The sequence below is a fragment of the Cornus florida genome, unplaced genomic scaffold, assembly GCF_030987335.1.
Source record: "Cornus florida cultivar Cherokee Brave unplaced genomic scaffold, ASM3098733v1 CherokeeBrave_3.0.0_Hap2_Chr11, whole genome shotgun sequence".
NCBI classification, from domain to species: Eukaryota; Viridiplantae; Streptophyta; class Magnoliopsida; order Cornales; family Cornaceae; genus Cornus; species Cornus florida.
The window spans coordinates 28,205,227-28,221,551 of record NW_026775581.1 but is presented as its reverse complement, the minus strand read 5'-3'; the positions used below and the strand labels follow the sequence as shown (position 1 = coordinate 28,221,551).

At 35.8% G+C, this 16,325-nt stretch overlaps 1 protein-coding gene across 1 annotated transcript in view; it reads left to right on the top strand.

The window, feature by feature from the left end:
* The first annotated feature begins 6,740 nt into the window (after positions 1–6,740).
* LOC132286866 (bifunctional D-cysteine desulfhydrase/1-aminocyclopropane-1-carboxylate deaminase, mitochondrial) overlaps positions 6,741–16,325 on the top strand; it is a 47,656-nt gene continuing 38,071 nt past the window's right edge. Inside the window, exons 1-2 of the mRNA XM_059789276.1 lie at positions 6,741–7,126; positions 7,225–7,290. Of these exons, the coding sequence (XP_059645259.1) occupies positions 6,881–7,126; positions 7,225–7,290 (312 nt within the window). The 5' untranslated portion in view covers positions 6,741–6,880. The remainder of the gene's footprint in view (positions 7,127–7,224; positions 7,291–16,325) is intronic.

Sequence of the window (16,325 nt, the reverse complement as noted above, 5' to 3'; positions counted from 1 at the left end):
CTAAATTATGAACAAAAGCATGCATACAAGTTGTATAAGCATAAAAAACATGCAAGACAACAAAAATATGAAATTATAACATCCCCTACCTCCATTTGAGATGAAATCTCAAATCCCCACCAAAACGAAACTGCTCCGAATCCGACGAAACTTCTAGGTTTTGTCGGGGACAACACGATGAACAAGAATCCCAAGGAAACCCCATCAAAATCACAACTTGACCTCAAACCCGAGCTCAAGAAATGGCCAAAAAAGGATTCTAATAAGGGGGAAAGGTAGAGTACGGCAAGGAGAGCATAAAACACTAAGGCACTTAACCTTTTTACTAAAGGGAAGTGGCCAGAAAATGAAGAAGAAGGGTGGCAGCCCCTTGGCTACCATGGCTGCCGGCTAAAAGAGAGGAGAGAGAGAGAAAAATCTGATTTTTCTTCTTAAGACCTCCTATTTATAGAAAAACCCTAAAAGTGTTCCGAACGGGCCCCGCCGGGTCCGGAAAAGTGAAATTTGAGCAAACGCACTCAAACGACAAAACTCAGTGAAAAAAAAAAGAAGCAGAATGAGAAAATATGAACAACAGAAGAAACGACGTCAAAAACTGAGTCTCGAGAAGAAAGACATGCACCAAACAAGTTCGGCGCAAACCGGATTCAGAAACCCTGAAACTGGAGAAAAACAACCAGAAGGAAATTCCATGAGTACATGACTCGACGAAAAGTGAAAATAAATCACATATGAGGATCCAGGCTCAAAACAGGGCATTTAGCAATAACTTCCATTAATTGTACAATGACCCCTCCAAAAAGTGAAAACTGCACAACTGGCCCAGAATGAAAATATCTTCCAAAAATATTTTCTTAAAAACCCCTAAAATAAAATATCTTCAAAAGATATTTATGAAAAACACCCCAAGAAATGGAAATGTTTCTGAAGAACTGTGCATCCATGCCCCTATGGACACCGGGAGCAACCAGAGTACTTTTCTGCAAAAGTAAATATACGTATTTTATGGAAACCACTTAGAATGAAGATACGTGAAGTCAAAACCCAACTCCGAACATGAGAAGTGAGGTTATGCCAACAAAGTGACAAACGGCGAAAAGACAGAATAGGGAAAATGACGAAAAGTTAATAGTGTCCGAAAAATGAAAATATGGAAATGACTCGGTCCTCAAAGGAAGTTGTCAGTTCAAAGAAAAGAGTCTCAGAAACTATTTCTGAGCACCCGAGACGACACTATGTGATGAGAAACTGAACTGAGAAAGGAAAGATCAACGGAAAAAAAAAATATCCGTGAAAATCTGAGAAAAAGGAAAGGAAGGAAAATAATCAGGTCATTACAGGAATAAAATGAGAATAGGAATGGAATGGAGTGGTCATTCTCATTTTATTATTTGGTTGCAAAAATTAAATGATGTAGGAAGGGAATGATAATAACCATTCTAGTATTTGGTTGACCAATTTAAAACGTAGAATGAATGAATTCTAAATTGAATTCTCTAAAAGACCTATCTCAATGAAAAATAAATTTAATTAACAAAATAACATTCTTCTATAAAAAAAACATTTTAAAAAAGAAATGGTGGCGACGATAGTGAAGGTGGAAAGAGACAACAGTGTAGGTGGTGGTGGTGGAAGGCTACAGTGGAGGAAGGTGATAGCGATAGTGGAAGGTGGTGGTGGTGGTGGAAGGTGATAATGGTGTCACATGGATTACTTGGATAGGGGATTAAATGGGTACGGTTATTACCTATGGATGGTTATACATATATAAATGGATATATGTGTATATAAGGTTAGTTTAATTATTAGTATTATTAATAATTAAATTAGAATTAATATTTTGTATCTATGTATTATATAGTTTTAGGGATTAATATATATATGTGATTATTACGTGTGGGATGGCAGACTTATATATATATATATATATATATATATATATATATATATATATATAATTCTTTTATATTATATTTTATTTTATTTTTCGTTTCTGTTTCCTCATTTAATTAGAATTAGGTTTTCATATAAGCCTATATATATAGTGTTATGTGTCTGCCAAGGGTTTTAGAACCCTTTTCACGTAACAGTGTCGGTAGAGAGATATTACAGAGAGGTTTGAGAGGGAACTGAGGGAATGAACTGGGGTTTTTGCCGAGAGCAAAAGCTGAACCAAGGGGAGGTTATTGAAGACTACTTGTGGGTTAAACCAGGAGCAGTAGAGGAGTGGAGAACAGTCGAGGATTTGCCAGAAAATCTAGGATGACTACATTGAGATTTTAATCCGAAATCTCAAAGGCAAGTTCTTTCTCTTAGACTTGTGTTCTGTGCATGCCTAGATAATCTCGAGGATTAATCAGACATTAAATTTGGCCTTGTATGCATGTTAATCCATAAATTAAACTTTATATTGTGTTTGAAATTGAAATTGGGTTATCGTATCAATTGTTTCATCATATGTGTATAAATTGTTGTTAATGATGCATACTAAATTTATATAATAATCTGGAATAATTCGGGACATAGTTCGATCCTTAGGACCATTAACAATGGAGAATAGAGGGGTTGAAGGTCGCCGGAGATGGAGAAGGAAGGTTACAGCAGGTCGAGAGACGGCTCTTTTTGAAAAAGAGCAGACTCCTTTCGAAAAGAGCAGGCTCTTTTGCTTTGACACGTACTGGAGTTTTTTTAGGCACTGTTTGGATGTTATGGGATTCCAAAACTGTTTTGGGTTAATAATGGGATGCTAAATAATATTTCATAATATATTAAAACCCCATAATGCATAATTTATATTTATATGCTAATGATTTGAACAGTATGAAAGTTTAAACAAGTTTGCATGCTATTAACGGATATAGAGGATTTAATTGCTTAATATTATTTTTAGTAATTTAAATGACCGTGACATGATTTTTAAATCTTGTGTTGGATGCATAATATAGACATATACATATCAGATTTTTATTATGCTTATTCTGGATTATGTTTGATGAACTATTTATTTCTACTTCATCAATTATTAGATTTGTGGATTATATGCACCAGTATGGGACGGTGGCATATTAGGAATGAATTAGTTCAAAACACTAAGTCCTACTTATTCTATTAAAAGGAAATGGATTAACTATAAAAGTTAAGTCCTATTTATATCCGTGTCAGGTCAATAAACAATTGAATGACATACCTTAGTTTTTGGATGGAATTATATATATATGATTATGGTACCGTGATATGAGCTTGAGTCTCAAGATCATGGTTAGGGTGCGTATATTGCCTAGGATGAATAACTGGACATAATAGATACCTGGTTCCCTGGTAAGTCTAGGTATACATGCCCACTTTAGGTGTGATTTGTATATTACCTTTTATTCAGGTTGAGACAGACCTATAGGCTAATGAGCGTCCTATAGTGTGTATTTATACATATATGGACTATATAGTTATTGCTGAGTCATCTAGGATGTATCTGTGTATCGGGTCTCTGTTTGGATTATAGCAGAGTAGAACTTGTTCGTGGGCCTGACCCACTCTTATTTTTTCAGGTGTTCGTCAGTTCCAGACTTAGAGCTTGTTCGTGCTGAGCAGAGACAGTCACTCACTCTTCCGACTACATAGGATTTCCCTTCATGGTTTAGCTTTGGTTTTGATTTCAGTTATTTACTTTCAGTTGGGATTTTATTAGGGGTCCACTAGATGGATTCCCGAATTGTTTTAGTATTGGAGGTTTTGAAATTATGGAATTATTTTATTATTTAGATTTCTTTTAGCTTATTTAATTATTTCTTATTATTCTTTTGTATTTTGTGTTCATTTACATATTTTATTGTTTGGTATCCCTCGGATCTGTGCTCGGACTTGATCACCCGTGGCTTTAGAATCGAGAGGTATCACAGGATGTGGCGAAAGGAAATGGTAGTGGTGCGATGGTGGTGGAAGGTGGCAGTGGTAGAAGGAAATGGATGTGAAGGTAGTGGAAGGCAGTGGAGGTGGAGGTGGAGGTGGTGGAAGGCAAAGGTGGTGAAGGTAGAAGGCGGCGGTAGTGGTGGTGGTAATAGTGACAATGGTGGTGGAAAAAACAGTGATGGAACGCGGTGGAGGTGGCAACGGCAGTGGTAGCGACGATGGCAATGGTGGAAAGTGACAGTGGTGCAAGTGGAAGGCGACGACAATGGTGGCGATAATGGTGATGGTGGTGGTGGTGGCAATGACAGTGGTGGAAGGTAGTGGAGGTGGTGGCGGTGGTGGTGGAAGTTGGTGGATGTGGTGGTTATGGTGACGGTGATAGTGACGTGACTATTCCTCCACACTCGCTCCTCTGATTTGTTAAAAAAAAAAAAACCTAAAAGTTATAATTAATACATCTTTCCTATTTTTATGTAACTTTAAAAGCTTAACCTTTTCAGAACTAAATTACTCTTTTATATTTGTACCTTTTTATTTTTTTTTCCTAGTTGGGACTCACATACACTGCCTCCACTAAGGTTCGAACCTCTGACCTCCTTTTGAAAAGTAGGAGCCTTGTACCACTAGGCCACAGACTTGTTGGTATTCGTACCTTTTTATTTTCATAATTGTAATACGAAAAGTAAATAATAAAAATTTTAACTATGATAATAATTTTTTCCTCTTATGCAGATACAAACAAGATTCAACTTCTCAATTAAAACTTAAGACTAAAATTGTTGTTAAAATATCAAAATAATACATAAAAGTTATCAAATAAGAATATTTAGTGATTAGAATAAAATAAACTAGGATTTGCTTAATTGTAACTTTAATGATTGCTTTTTTAACTAAGAAAAATAATATAGTATCATGAATGTAATGGCAGCCAAGTATAATTTAAATGACAAATTTTTAGGATAGATAGGAGAAGGGAGAGAAAGTAGAGAAATCGAATAAGTTGGTGGAGATTTTTAATTTGCAATATGACTTCCAAATTAGTATTATGTTGGCAGTATAATAATGAGATCAGGTTGTGTAAGTATGTATATATGTGTGTCTATTATATATAAGTGAAGATCAAGTTATTTAAGTATCAATTAATGTCATGATTACTTAAAAACTCCAAAGTATCTAAATGCTTTGTAGTAGAGAATTGGAAACTTTATGAAATTTGTTTTATGAAAGTGAGAAAGTGATGCTATAGGGGCCTGTTTACTAACGCTTTTACTTTCTTACTTTTGCTTTCTTCAAAAGTAAAATCATAATTTTCATTCCTGAATCTGAAATACAAAGTAGAATTATGTTTACTGATTTTTTATGCTTTCAATATTTTCAAAGCAAGAAATTAGAAAGCAAGTTTAATAATTATAATTTTGATTTTGTTTTCTAAATTTACAATCAATGTTGTATACTCTTTATATGATATATATATATATATGATCACAGCTGTAATTGACGCCGGAATGGACCACCACTAGGCATGGGAAGAAATTCGTCACTGCTGCAATTGACACCGGAATGGACCACCACCAGGCATGGGAAGAAATTGGTGAAGAATCATGTTCACTATATATATATATATACACTATGCAAAATTTTCTAGAGAGAGAGAGTGTTTAGATGAGGCCAAAGATCCTCTGAGGGCTTCACCTGCCTTTTAATCAAATGAATAAGAAGACTTGGTTGATTTAAGGATTTTGTGATTGAAACCAAATGTACAAGGCATGGCAAGAAATTGGTGTGCCGCGTTGGTCAACATCAGCGACTGACGTTGTTTTCCTCATCTTCCTCTTAGTTGATTTGAGCCTCCATTTGTTCTTCCTCTGACGAATTCGAGCTGCCCGATAGAGATCCTCTGTTGAATCCTTTGATTTTGATGGTGGGTTTCGCCATCGACAATAGCTCCTCCGTGAGAAGCGAGTGTTTGTAAAGAGAGAAAGAGAGAGACATAGAAGGGAGGTGTTCTAACATAAACCAAAGAAGATTTCGGATGTGGCGATGGTGGAGGTGGTTGTCGGCAATGGTGATGGTGGCGGTGGTTGTCGATGGCGAGGGTTTGCCCTTTAGGGGTTTTTTTTCTTCTTCTTCTTCTGTGACTGGTTGATGGATTTGGGTATATTGTTGATGGTGTGTATGAGAGAGGAGAGATTGGTGCTTCAATCCAATTTTGAATACAGAGAAAGAATGATTGGGGCTTGATCCGATATCGAATACAAAGAAATTGAAGCTACATCATCGTCTTCTTCAGCATCGTTGTGTTCGTCTATATAGACAGAGAGCGATATTGATAGAGAGAGAGTGTGGTGGCCGGGTGGTGTCTTACATCGTTGTCGGTGGTTAGTGTCTTCCATTGTTGCCAGTTGGTGGGATGAGATGATGATGATAGAGAGGGAAAGGATGATGGTTGATGCTCAAAATGGGTGATACTCGGCTGATGGGTCAGTGAATGCTACAGTAACATAAAGTATTTTCTGTGTACGGTGGAGAAAATAGAGAAAGTAACAAATATTCACTTTCTCTTTCTTTCATTAAATGTGAAAGTACTTTCTAAAAGTTGAAAAGTAAAATCATCTTAATAAACATAATTTGTACTTTTACTTTATATTTTTAGAAATTAAAAATAGCAAACAGGCCCTAGGTAAGTCCTAGTATTTTGACTAGCTTTGTTGTCGTAATAGGATAAAAATGTTTCTTAATACCACCATTCGTATGATGTCCAAAACTGTTTAGAGGGGCTAGTGTGAACTGTAGAGGGAGTGTCGCGCAAGGGACAGCCCCTGACAGTCTCTTTGTAATTTATTTTAGAACTGTTAGTAAAAAACTGTTCCCGTATTTCAGTCATACATGTAGAGAAAACTCTGTTAAGAAGCTGAACCAAAATGTCCCCAATAAAGGAAACGTTGGGGGACAGTTGGTGCTGTAGTGAAATCCAATGTCAATCCGGCATTTGACAGGACCTCCGATCAACAACAAGATAACAATAATAGGGTTCATTCAACCACTACAAAGCCTCCACTGCTCTTATCGAAGCAATTTATCTCACAAAGCAACAATGGACATACCCAAATCACAACCACAACCGAGCGTATCTGGTTTTTTCTCAAACAAACCATATCAACCTCCTTCCTGGGCCTCTGGTCTCAACCCCATTCCCTCTCACGCCTTCTCGCTTGGACACGTAATAAACCCCTCTCTATCTCTCTCTAACTATGCGCAATTATAGATAGTGTTGGCGTTTTATTTGATCTGCTTTAATTTTTGTTTGATTGCTATCAGTTTCCTACTCCAATTCACAAATGGAATCTTCCCAATTTACCCAAGAACACCGAAGTTTGGTTGAAGGTAACTAACTTTGAAACATATTTTGATTCACCTTTGTTATTTTCCTATATATATATATATATATATATATATATATATTGTAGTCGTTATTGCAGCAAACTTTGAATAACTGTGATGAATCAAACATTCGGATTATCTGTTACTCATTCTTCGTGCTTATCGATAGAATTACTGATTACTGCTATTTGTGCTAGAAAAATATATGATTGCTTATAATTACTGTTTTAAGTGTACAATTTGCACAAATTTGAACCCTGACCCAATAGAACTGTATGGATTAGCATTGGTTTTGTTGTTGTTTAAATACCAATATGATCGGTATTCGTTCATGGCCGGGTGAACAACGGGTGGATGTAGTTGACTGCTTTTTGCAGTAGACCTCAATTTCTTTCACATTCGATTAGACTTGGAACTAAAGTTGATCTGTTACAGTCAGGCCTGCAGAAAATCATTCATTCATAGTCGGACCTTAAATCTGTCAGCAATAGAGACTTAAAATTAATGCTGCAATCAGGTTCAAGAAAATTGGTCTCTTATAACTAATAATGAGTATGGCAAATGACGGCCATCTGTTCAATTTTGTCATTGACTGATTTTGATGAGATTGGTCAACGCTTATAACTTGCTGGAATGAGACACAGATTGATTACCGTTTATATAAAAGAAGAAAGTGAACAACATGTAATGACTGTAAGGTATTCCCAAGGTAAAATCAACCAAGATTGACTTCTTATATTCGATTTAGCCATTTTTTTTTTTTGGTCCTCGCAGTCACACACCCGTTGTGCCTCTAAGGAGAATTGAACCCTACTTTGAAACATAATGAGATTCCACTAAGATAGAACCTTTGGTTATTTGATTTAGCGATTGAAGGAGTTAAATATCCGAGATTAAGACAAGACTATGAGAATGGAAAAGTGGAAAGAAATAGAAGTTAACAATGAGATAAAATTTTAAGAGAGAGTATTACAAAAAAAAAAAAAAAAAAACAATGGAACTTGAATGACAACATAATAATCTATATTCAATACAAATTCATAAGAAATGTGGCTAAGTACATCCCAGGAGAAACAAAAGGAAGAAATTTACCAAGGAAGAAACGTGTTGGTGGAGTGATGTAGTACAATCTAAGAAAATTGTAGATGAAGTTCAACAAAATGCACTAGATGATTTATATGAAAATTTTGGTACAAAAGAAGGTGAAAGAACTATTTACTTGCTAGTAAAAAGTAGACATAAATTGACTAGAGATGTGGATCAAGTTAGATGCATTAATGACATAGACCAAACAATATTAGTTAAAAACAAGGAAATTTTATTAAATGAAGAATGTCGTATGGAGAAAATTGAGAATACTGTACTCAATATAGGAATGATACGTCAAATCAGTAAAGATGGGAAGGAATAAAACTGTAGGACCTTAAAAAAATACTGATTAAGACTTGGAAAACTCTGGGAAGTGTAAGAACTGAATAGTTAACAAATTTATTCAATAAGATTTTGAAAGACAAAAAGATACCAAATGAATGAAGAATCATCACTGTAGTACCAATTTATAAAAATAAAGGGGATGTAAAAAAATTGCAGCAACCATAAAGAAATCAAGTTAAAGAGTGATGACACTTTAAAGTTATGGGAATCAAGTTAAAAAAGATTAATGAATAAATCAATTGTGTCTGATAATTAGTTTGGATTTATACTAGGGATATCCAGTATAAAGGCTATTTACTTATTAAGACAATTAATGAAAGATTGTCAAAGTAAAAAGAAGAATTTTTTTACACATGATTTTTATTGAATTAGTTAAGGCATACGCTAGGGTACCAAGAGATTTAATCCAAGGATTACCACTAAGCATATCTACATACGATAGATGAAATAACAAAATGTACAAGGAGACATTCCATGGTGCGTATTATTTGCGGATGACATAGTTTAATTAGACACTACAAAGGAAACTCTAGCAATAAAAATCGGAACCTGGGAAATTAATTATAGTCAAAGGTTTAAAAATTGATAGAACTAAAAATAGAATATCTGGAATATAAATTTAACAATAATATAGTTCATGACAATGTAATGACAACAATTCAAGATTATAGGGTTATTCAAAATGACCATTTTCTGTATTTAAGATTGATAAAAGAAAATGATGAGTTAATAGATGAAGATGCAATAAGTAGGAATAGAATAGGTTGGGTAAAGTGGAGATAAGCTGGTGATATCTTATGTGGTTAGAGGGAAATTCTATAGGTTACTTATTATACCAGATATCTTATAATGTAGAATACTGGGCATTGAAAAAGAAGCAAGAACAACACATTCACTTCAATGAAATGTGGATGCTATGATGCTATGATGGATTGTATGAGTAAACTGAAGAGAAGAGATATGAATGGTAATCAACATGTTGGAGAACGATTATGTGCGACTCCTATTAGTGATAAAATAAGAATAAGTAGCCTTAGATGGCATGGTCATGTATAAGGTAAACCACAAAATTCACCCATAAAGAGACCACTAGTTAAAATAGAACGTAAGAGACAAAGTGACAGAGAGGTAGACCTTAAAAAACTAGATGTTTTTGGAACTTGGCGTCTAATGTGTTGGGGCAAATTTTCTAACAGAAGCCTTGTGTGGTATTTTGTTTTTGTGCCTAAATGACTAAACGAGTACAGAGCTGCAAAGACAATAAGTTCAAGCCACACGGTGAAGTTCTAGTATGGTAAGTGGGTTGTGAACTAGCAATGTATTCACAAAGGCCAAGGCTTAGGCACACTTAAAAGTGTTTTTGAATCATGCCTCGAGTATTTTGAAGTTTCGATATATTTTTGAAAATCGCCAAACATGTGTTTCAACTGATTTTCAAAAGTGCATGAGTTGCACTGGTACAATATGTGATTGAACCGGCAGTAGTTACTCTAGTAACATAAAAACCGATACAACTGCTGTGAAAATTTTATAAAATTCTAGGCAGTGACTTACTTATCAAAAAAAAAAAAAAAAAAAATCTAGGCAGTGACTTTTGAGCTCGTACAAAATGGATTTTAAACTGGGACAGCTTAGTTTAGTGTAATAAAAATGAGTTTGTTTTTGTCTGAATCCTGACAGTATAGGAGTTTTTAATGCACAGATAACTAAAGTTCAAAATTGAACCTGTACAACAAGGCTGTCTACAAATTCTACTCTCTCCATTGAGTTATGGACTGCTACAATGAATCACTTCCACTGGTACAATTTAAAGCATTTTGTCACGCTCGACACTTAAAATTTTCTAATTCAAGTACAGGGTGATTAAAACGTATATAATTTTATTTATTTATTTGAAAATTTCAGTTTAACACACTTCAAACACATTCTTAAACATTTTGTCTAATAGGACCGTTTGACTTTTAAAAATTAAGAACTCAAAAACCGCATGTCCGATTAGGGTCGAACCTGCATCAAATGAAAGTAGACTTAAAGACTTGTGCAGAAAATTATTTGTGGTTCACGTCCTTAACAGATTTCATTTTTACAAGTCAATTAAAAACTGTAACAACAAGCTGTCTTATGTGATTTCTGCTTGTACAAGTGAACATTATGGACTTTGTTAAAAGTCTCTATGATGTATTTTTACATGATAAAATTTTTATTTGAATATAAACCGACAAAACTTATGATTCACCAAATCCCATGAATTTTTGAGGTCTAAAAATATTAAGCTATATTTTTCAGTTCAGTAATTCTGCAGCAAGAATTTTTCTACAGCAGTGACGTTTATAATGTTCCATGGCCAGCATAAATTTACTACCACCAGTACAATCTACACATGAAGAATTCAAAGTGGAAGCATACCAAATTGCACAACTATGTTCAAATTAAAATTGTGAAATGAAACAAAGTTTGACAAAAAGCACCATAAGTAGCATAGACATTCTCATAAATATCACGTACTCAACTACAAAGTTATTCTAGTTTCCTCAAGGAATTTAATATTCAAATATCCTCCCATAATGAGTCTTTGAACTAAACAAATGAAATGGTAGAAGACATGAAGATCGTTCCATTGCTTTATATTAAATTCTACTACTAAAATATCATGCAGAATCACCAAGATTCCTTGACTTTGTGCTAGGTTTTTTGGGCTTTTCTTCTGGGTCATCATTCTCTACAAAAATGTTAGGGTGAGCTTATGCCCAGTAGGAAAATGGCCTTTTCAAAATATTAAATAAACTTTATCATAGAAAGCAATACTTTCCAGATCCGTTAAATTTCTATTAACTTATTGTATGATACTAGAACACACAAAAAAAAAAAAAAAAACTGTGATGTTGTGGCCTAAATTTGGTTTCAGCCTGGATGGCGTTGTGACCCGGTTTAGAGCCAAAAAAAATTTTGACCCATTTTTTTTGCTTGCTGGCCTTGGACCCTATTTAGAACTCTCTTGTAGCCTGGTATATAAGGGCGGTTAGGGTTTGGAGTGGGTAACGAGAGAACATTGAAAATGCCTTTCTGCACAGTCTTACTGAGACAGTCTACCACTTGGGTTTGAGTCCAAGGGGGAGTTTGCGTGTCATCTCAAGAAGTCTATCTATGGCCCTAAACAGTCCCCTCGTACATGGTTTGATAATTTGAGTAAAGCAGTGGTAACACATGGTATGACCAGAAGCCAGGCTGACCACTCTCTTTTGAAAGTAAATGAAATGTGATATTGTGATTCTTGTGGCATATGTAGATGATATCGTTATCACCGGCAGTGATAGAGATGGAATACAAGTTATAATCCATCACTTTAGTTCTAGCTTTCTTAATAAGGATATGAGCAAACTTAGGTATTTTCTCTCTCTCAGCGGAAGTATACTCTTGATCTTTTATAGGATACTGGATATCTTGGTTCGAAACTATAGAAACTGAAGGAGAGAGAGACTGATGGAGGCTGCAATATACGTATTCTCATTCCATTACCCTAAAATGAAATAGGGAAAACATATACAAACATAAGAAAGACCTAATTACATAATGGCCACAAACTATAATTACAGTTTGGTCTAACATAAATATATATATACATAAATATTCCAACACTCCCCCTCAAGCTGAAGAATATATATTATATAATCCCAGCTTGGAATAGATGGTCTTTAACCGATTATGACCCAACGTTTTTGTAAACATATCAGCTAGTAGATCTTCACAAATGGAGTAGAGATGTTCCCACTTAATATTTCTTCTCAAATGAAGTGACAATAAACTTCAATATGCTTGGTCCTCTCATGGAACACAGGATTGGATGCAATGTGAATAGCAGCTTGGTTATCACAGAATAATGGAAGAGGAGCTTTGACGGTCAACCCAAGTTCCTCTAGAAAATGTTTTGCCCGTGTCAACTCACTAGTGGTATGGGCTATTGCCCTGTACTCAGCTTCAGCACTAGACCGAGCTACCACTGTTTGCTTTTTACTTCTCCATGTAACAAGGTTTCCTCCTACAAATGTGCAATAACCAGTAGTAGATCTCTTATTTGAAGGAGAGCTAGCCCAATCAACATCTGTAAAACCTTCTACCTTGAGATGACCATTTGATTTATATAGCAACCCAGAACCTGGAGATTGCTTTAGATATCGGATAATGCGAAGAACAACATTCCAATGTGGTACTCTAGGAGCTCCCATGAATTGACTTACGACACTAACTGCATATGAAATGTCAGGTTGGGTGATAGTGAGATAAATTAATTTCCCAACTAGACATCGATATCTTCCAGGGTCGTCAAATAGATCGCCTTCATCTGACAAAAGTTTTATGTTTGGATTTATAGGAGCATTAGCAAGACGACTACCTGACATAGCTGTTTCTTTTAATAAGTCCAGCACATATTTCCTTTGAGATAAACTTATACCTTTCATTGATCTAGCAACTTCAATACCAAAGAAATATCTAAGTTTACCCAAGTCTTTAGTGTGAAACCGATTTTGTAGAAACAATTTCAACTTAGAAATGCCTTCAGATTCATCACCTGTGATCACAATATCATCTACATACACCACAAGAAAAATGAAACCAGCTTTAGTGTTGTGGTAAAATACCGAATGATTTGTCTGACATCTGTTAAGACCAAATGCTAATGCTGCCTCATAGAATTTTCCAAACCAAGCCCTTAGAGATTGTTTCAATCCATACAGGGCCTTCCTAAGGCAACAAACAGTATGGCGATACTCCCCCTGAGCAACAAACCCAGGTGGTTGCTCCATGTAAACTTCTTCAGTTAAGTCACCATGTAAGAAGGCATTTTTCACATCTAATTGGAACAATGGCCAGTTACAATTGGCAGCAATGGAAATAAGGACTCGGATAGAAGAAATCTTCGCAACAGGAGAGAAGGTCTCATCATAATCAACACCATAGGTCTGGGTATACCCCTTTGCAACAAGACGAGCCTTTAACTGCTCAATAGATCCATCATAAAGGTATTTGACAGTATAAACCCACTTATAACCAATTGGCTTGGAACCAAGAGGTAAGGGAACAAGATCCCATGTCTCAGTACGATGAAGGGCATCCATTTCATCTACCATAGCTTTGCACTAATCTGAATTAGAAAGAGCATCCTGTAAAGTCTTGGGAGCAAAGGTAGCAGACAATTTGGATAACAAACAGGATAAAGAGGGTGATACATTACCATATGAGACAAAGTTAGAAATAGGATGTGCAGTAACACAAGACCGAGAACCTTTACGTAGAGCAATAGGTAAAGAATCAGACATAATAGACGGTGTCGGGTCCAAAGACTCCGAAGAAGATGGAGGAACCAAAGTAAGCAACTTGGGTTGCTGAGTATAAACCTGCAACAGGGTAATAGATCGGGGAGGATCATGAGTAATGGGAGTGGGAGATAGAATGGGAGATACAGAGGGAAGAGGTGGCAAAGATGGCTCAGGAGTAATATTGAGAGGAAGACTGTAATCAGAAAAATATGGGACCGACTTGGAAAAAGAGACATCCGCACTAATAAAGTATTTTTGGAGAGGGGGATTGTAACAACGATAACCCTTCTGAGTGCGAGAATACCCAAGAAACACACATTTAGTAGCACGGGGGTCAAGTTTGTCACGACCAGGTCCAAGGTTATGGACATAACAAATACATCCAAAGACTCGAGGAGTAAGAGTAAACGGTGCGGAATCAGGAAACAGGATTGAATGGGTAGATTTCCCTTGTAACACAGGCGATGGCATACGATTAATAAGATGACAAGCAGTAAGAACAGCACAACTCCAAAACCGTTTGGGAACATGCATATGGAATAAGAGGGCACAAGTTACTTCTAAGAGATGACGATTTTTACGTTCAGCAACACCATTTTGTTGAGGAGTATAAGTACATGATGACTGATGAATGATGCCTTTAGCACGAAAATAAGTGTCAAAAGAGTCTAAGAAATATTCTTTGGCATTGTCAGAATGTAAAATTTTAATGAAACACCTAAACTGAGTTTTTTTTCTTTACGAAATATTTGAAAAATAGAGAATAACTCAGAGCGATTTTTCATTAAAAACAACCAAGTCGTACGAGAATGATCTTCCACAAAGGTCACAAAATAACGAAATCCACTAAAAGAAGTATGCCTGGTTGGTCCCCATACATCTGAATGAACTAACTGAAAAGGACTAGCTTCACGATTATTAACTTTAGGTTTGAAAGATACACGACAATGCTTACTAAGCTGACAAGCTTCACAAGATACAAAACACGACTAAGACTTGGGACTTGACGCTGCAAAACAAAGAGTGATGGGTGGCCAGGACGACAATGCCACTGGAAAGGAGACAAAAAGGATTGAAGAGCAGTGGAATGATGCTCAAAATCAAGGTAATACAAGCCATCTATTTCATGTCCTATACCAATTTTCTTCTTCGTCGTAAGATGTTGAAAGACACAACATGTGGGATAAAATGTAACAGAGCAATGATGAGTTTTAGTAAGTTTACTAATAGACATAGTATTGTGACTATATCATTCGAACTAGTAAGTAAGGTGTATGATCCGTATGACTCATTATGTTTGTTTGAATATGCCTTGCTCATATGACTTATATTATCATTGGTCGCATTAGTTACCATATCATCTACTGGGCACTTTTGCTCACCCCAACATTTTGCAGATAAGGAGCACGCCATGGGTGGTGCCTAGACTCTTTACGGACGTGGATTTTGTTTTTGACATTTTGAATCTCGTGTTGTAATTGGATACTCGTTTTATTTTTGAAACCTCATTCTGGGGAGGGGGAAATGAGTTGAGAGCCAATATATGTTAATTAAAGTGTTCTCTAGTGATCTCTACCCTTGGCCCCTATTTTGTAAAACTTATTCTCCTTGCTCTCTTTTGATTCAAATGTAAGGACATATGTATAACGGAACCATAATGGTGTGCTCATATGTGATCACGTTGGGATTTAACTGTAAATGGATGATTTTCCATGTTTATATTTGTTTTCAACCATCTATGGATCATGTATGTTATTTTTGGAGGCTTTGCATGTGTTTCAAGGGAGTTGGGGCATGGACCTAGGGCTTGGGGCTCAAAATGCTGGAAACAAAAAGTTTTCTAAGTATCGGGGCCGGTCCAGTTCTGTTGGAACAGTCCAGCCTTACTTCGACCGGTCCAATCCAACTCCTTTTCTTTTTACCCTGACTGCGGGACTGGTCCACTTGGACTGGTCCAATGATTCTTGGACCTGTCCAAGCTTGGTGGGAGATATTTTTATTATTATTATTATTATTTTTTTTATGCTTTTTTTTTTTTTTTGATAAGTATATTTTTTATTTTATGCTTAGGGGCTGTTTTGAGGGCTAAAGGTCGGGACAATGCTCGGTTCTTTTGAGTAAGGTTTGTAGGTGCTCATGTGAGGGATTTATAGTTGGTTAATGTTGCGTTGTAGGGATGAGGTTTGGGGTTATGTTGACCCATGTGTGATGACATTGTTTAGGCACTTTTACTTTGTTGAAAGATATAAAAATTGAAGAGAGAAATTAAGCATGAAGAACACAAGCATA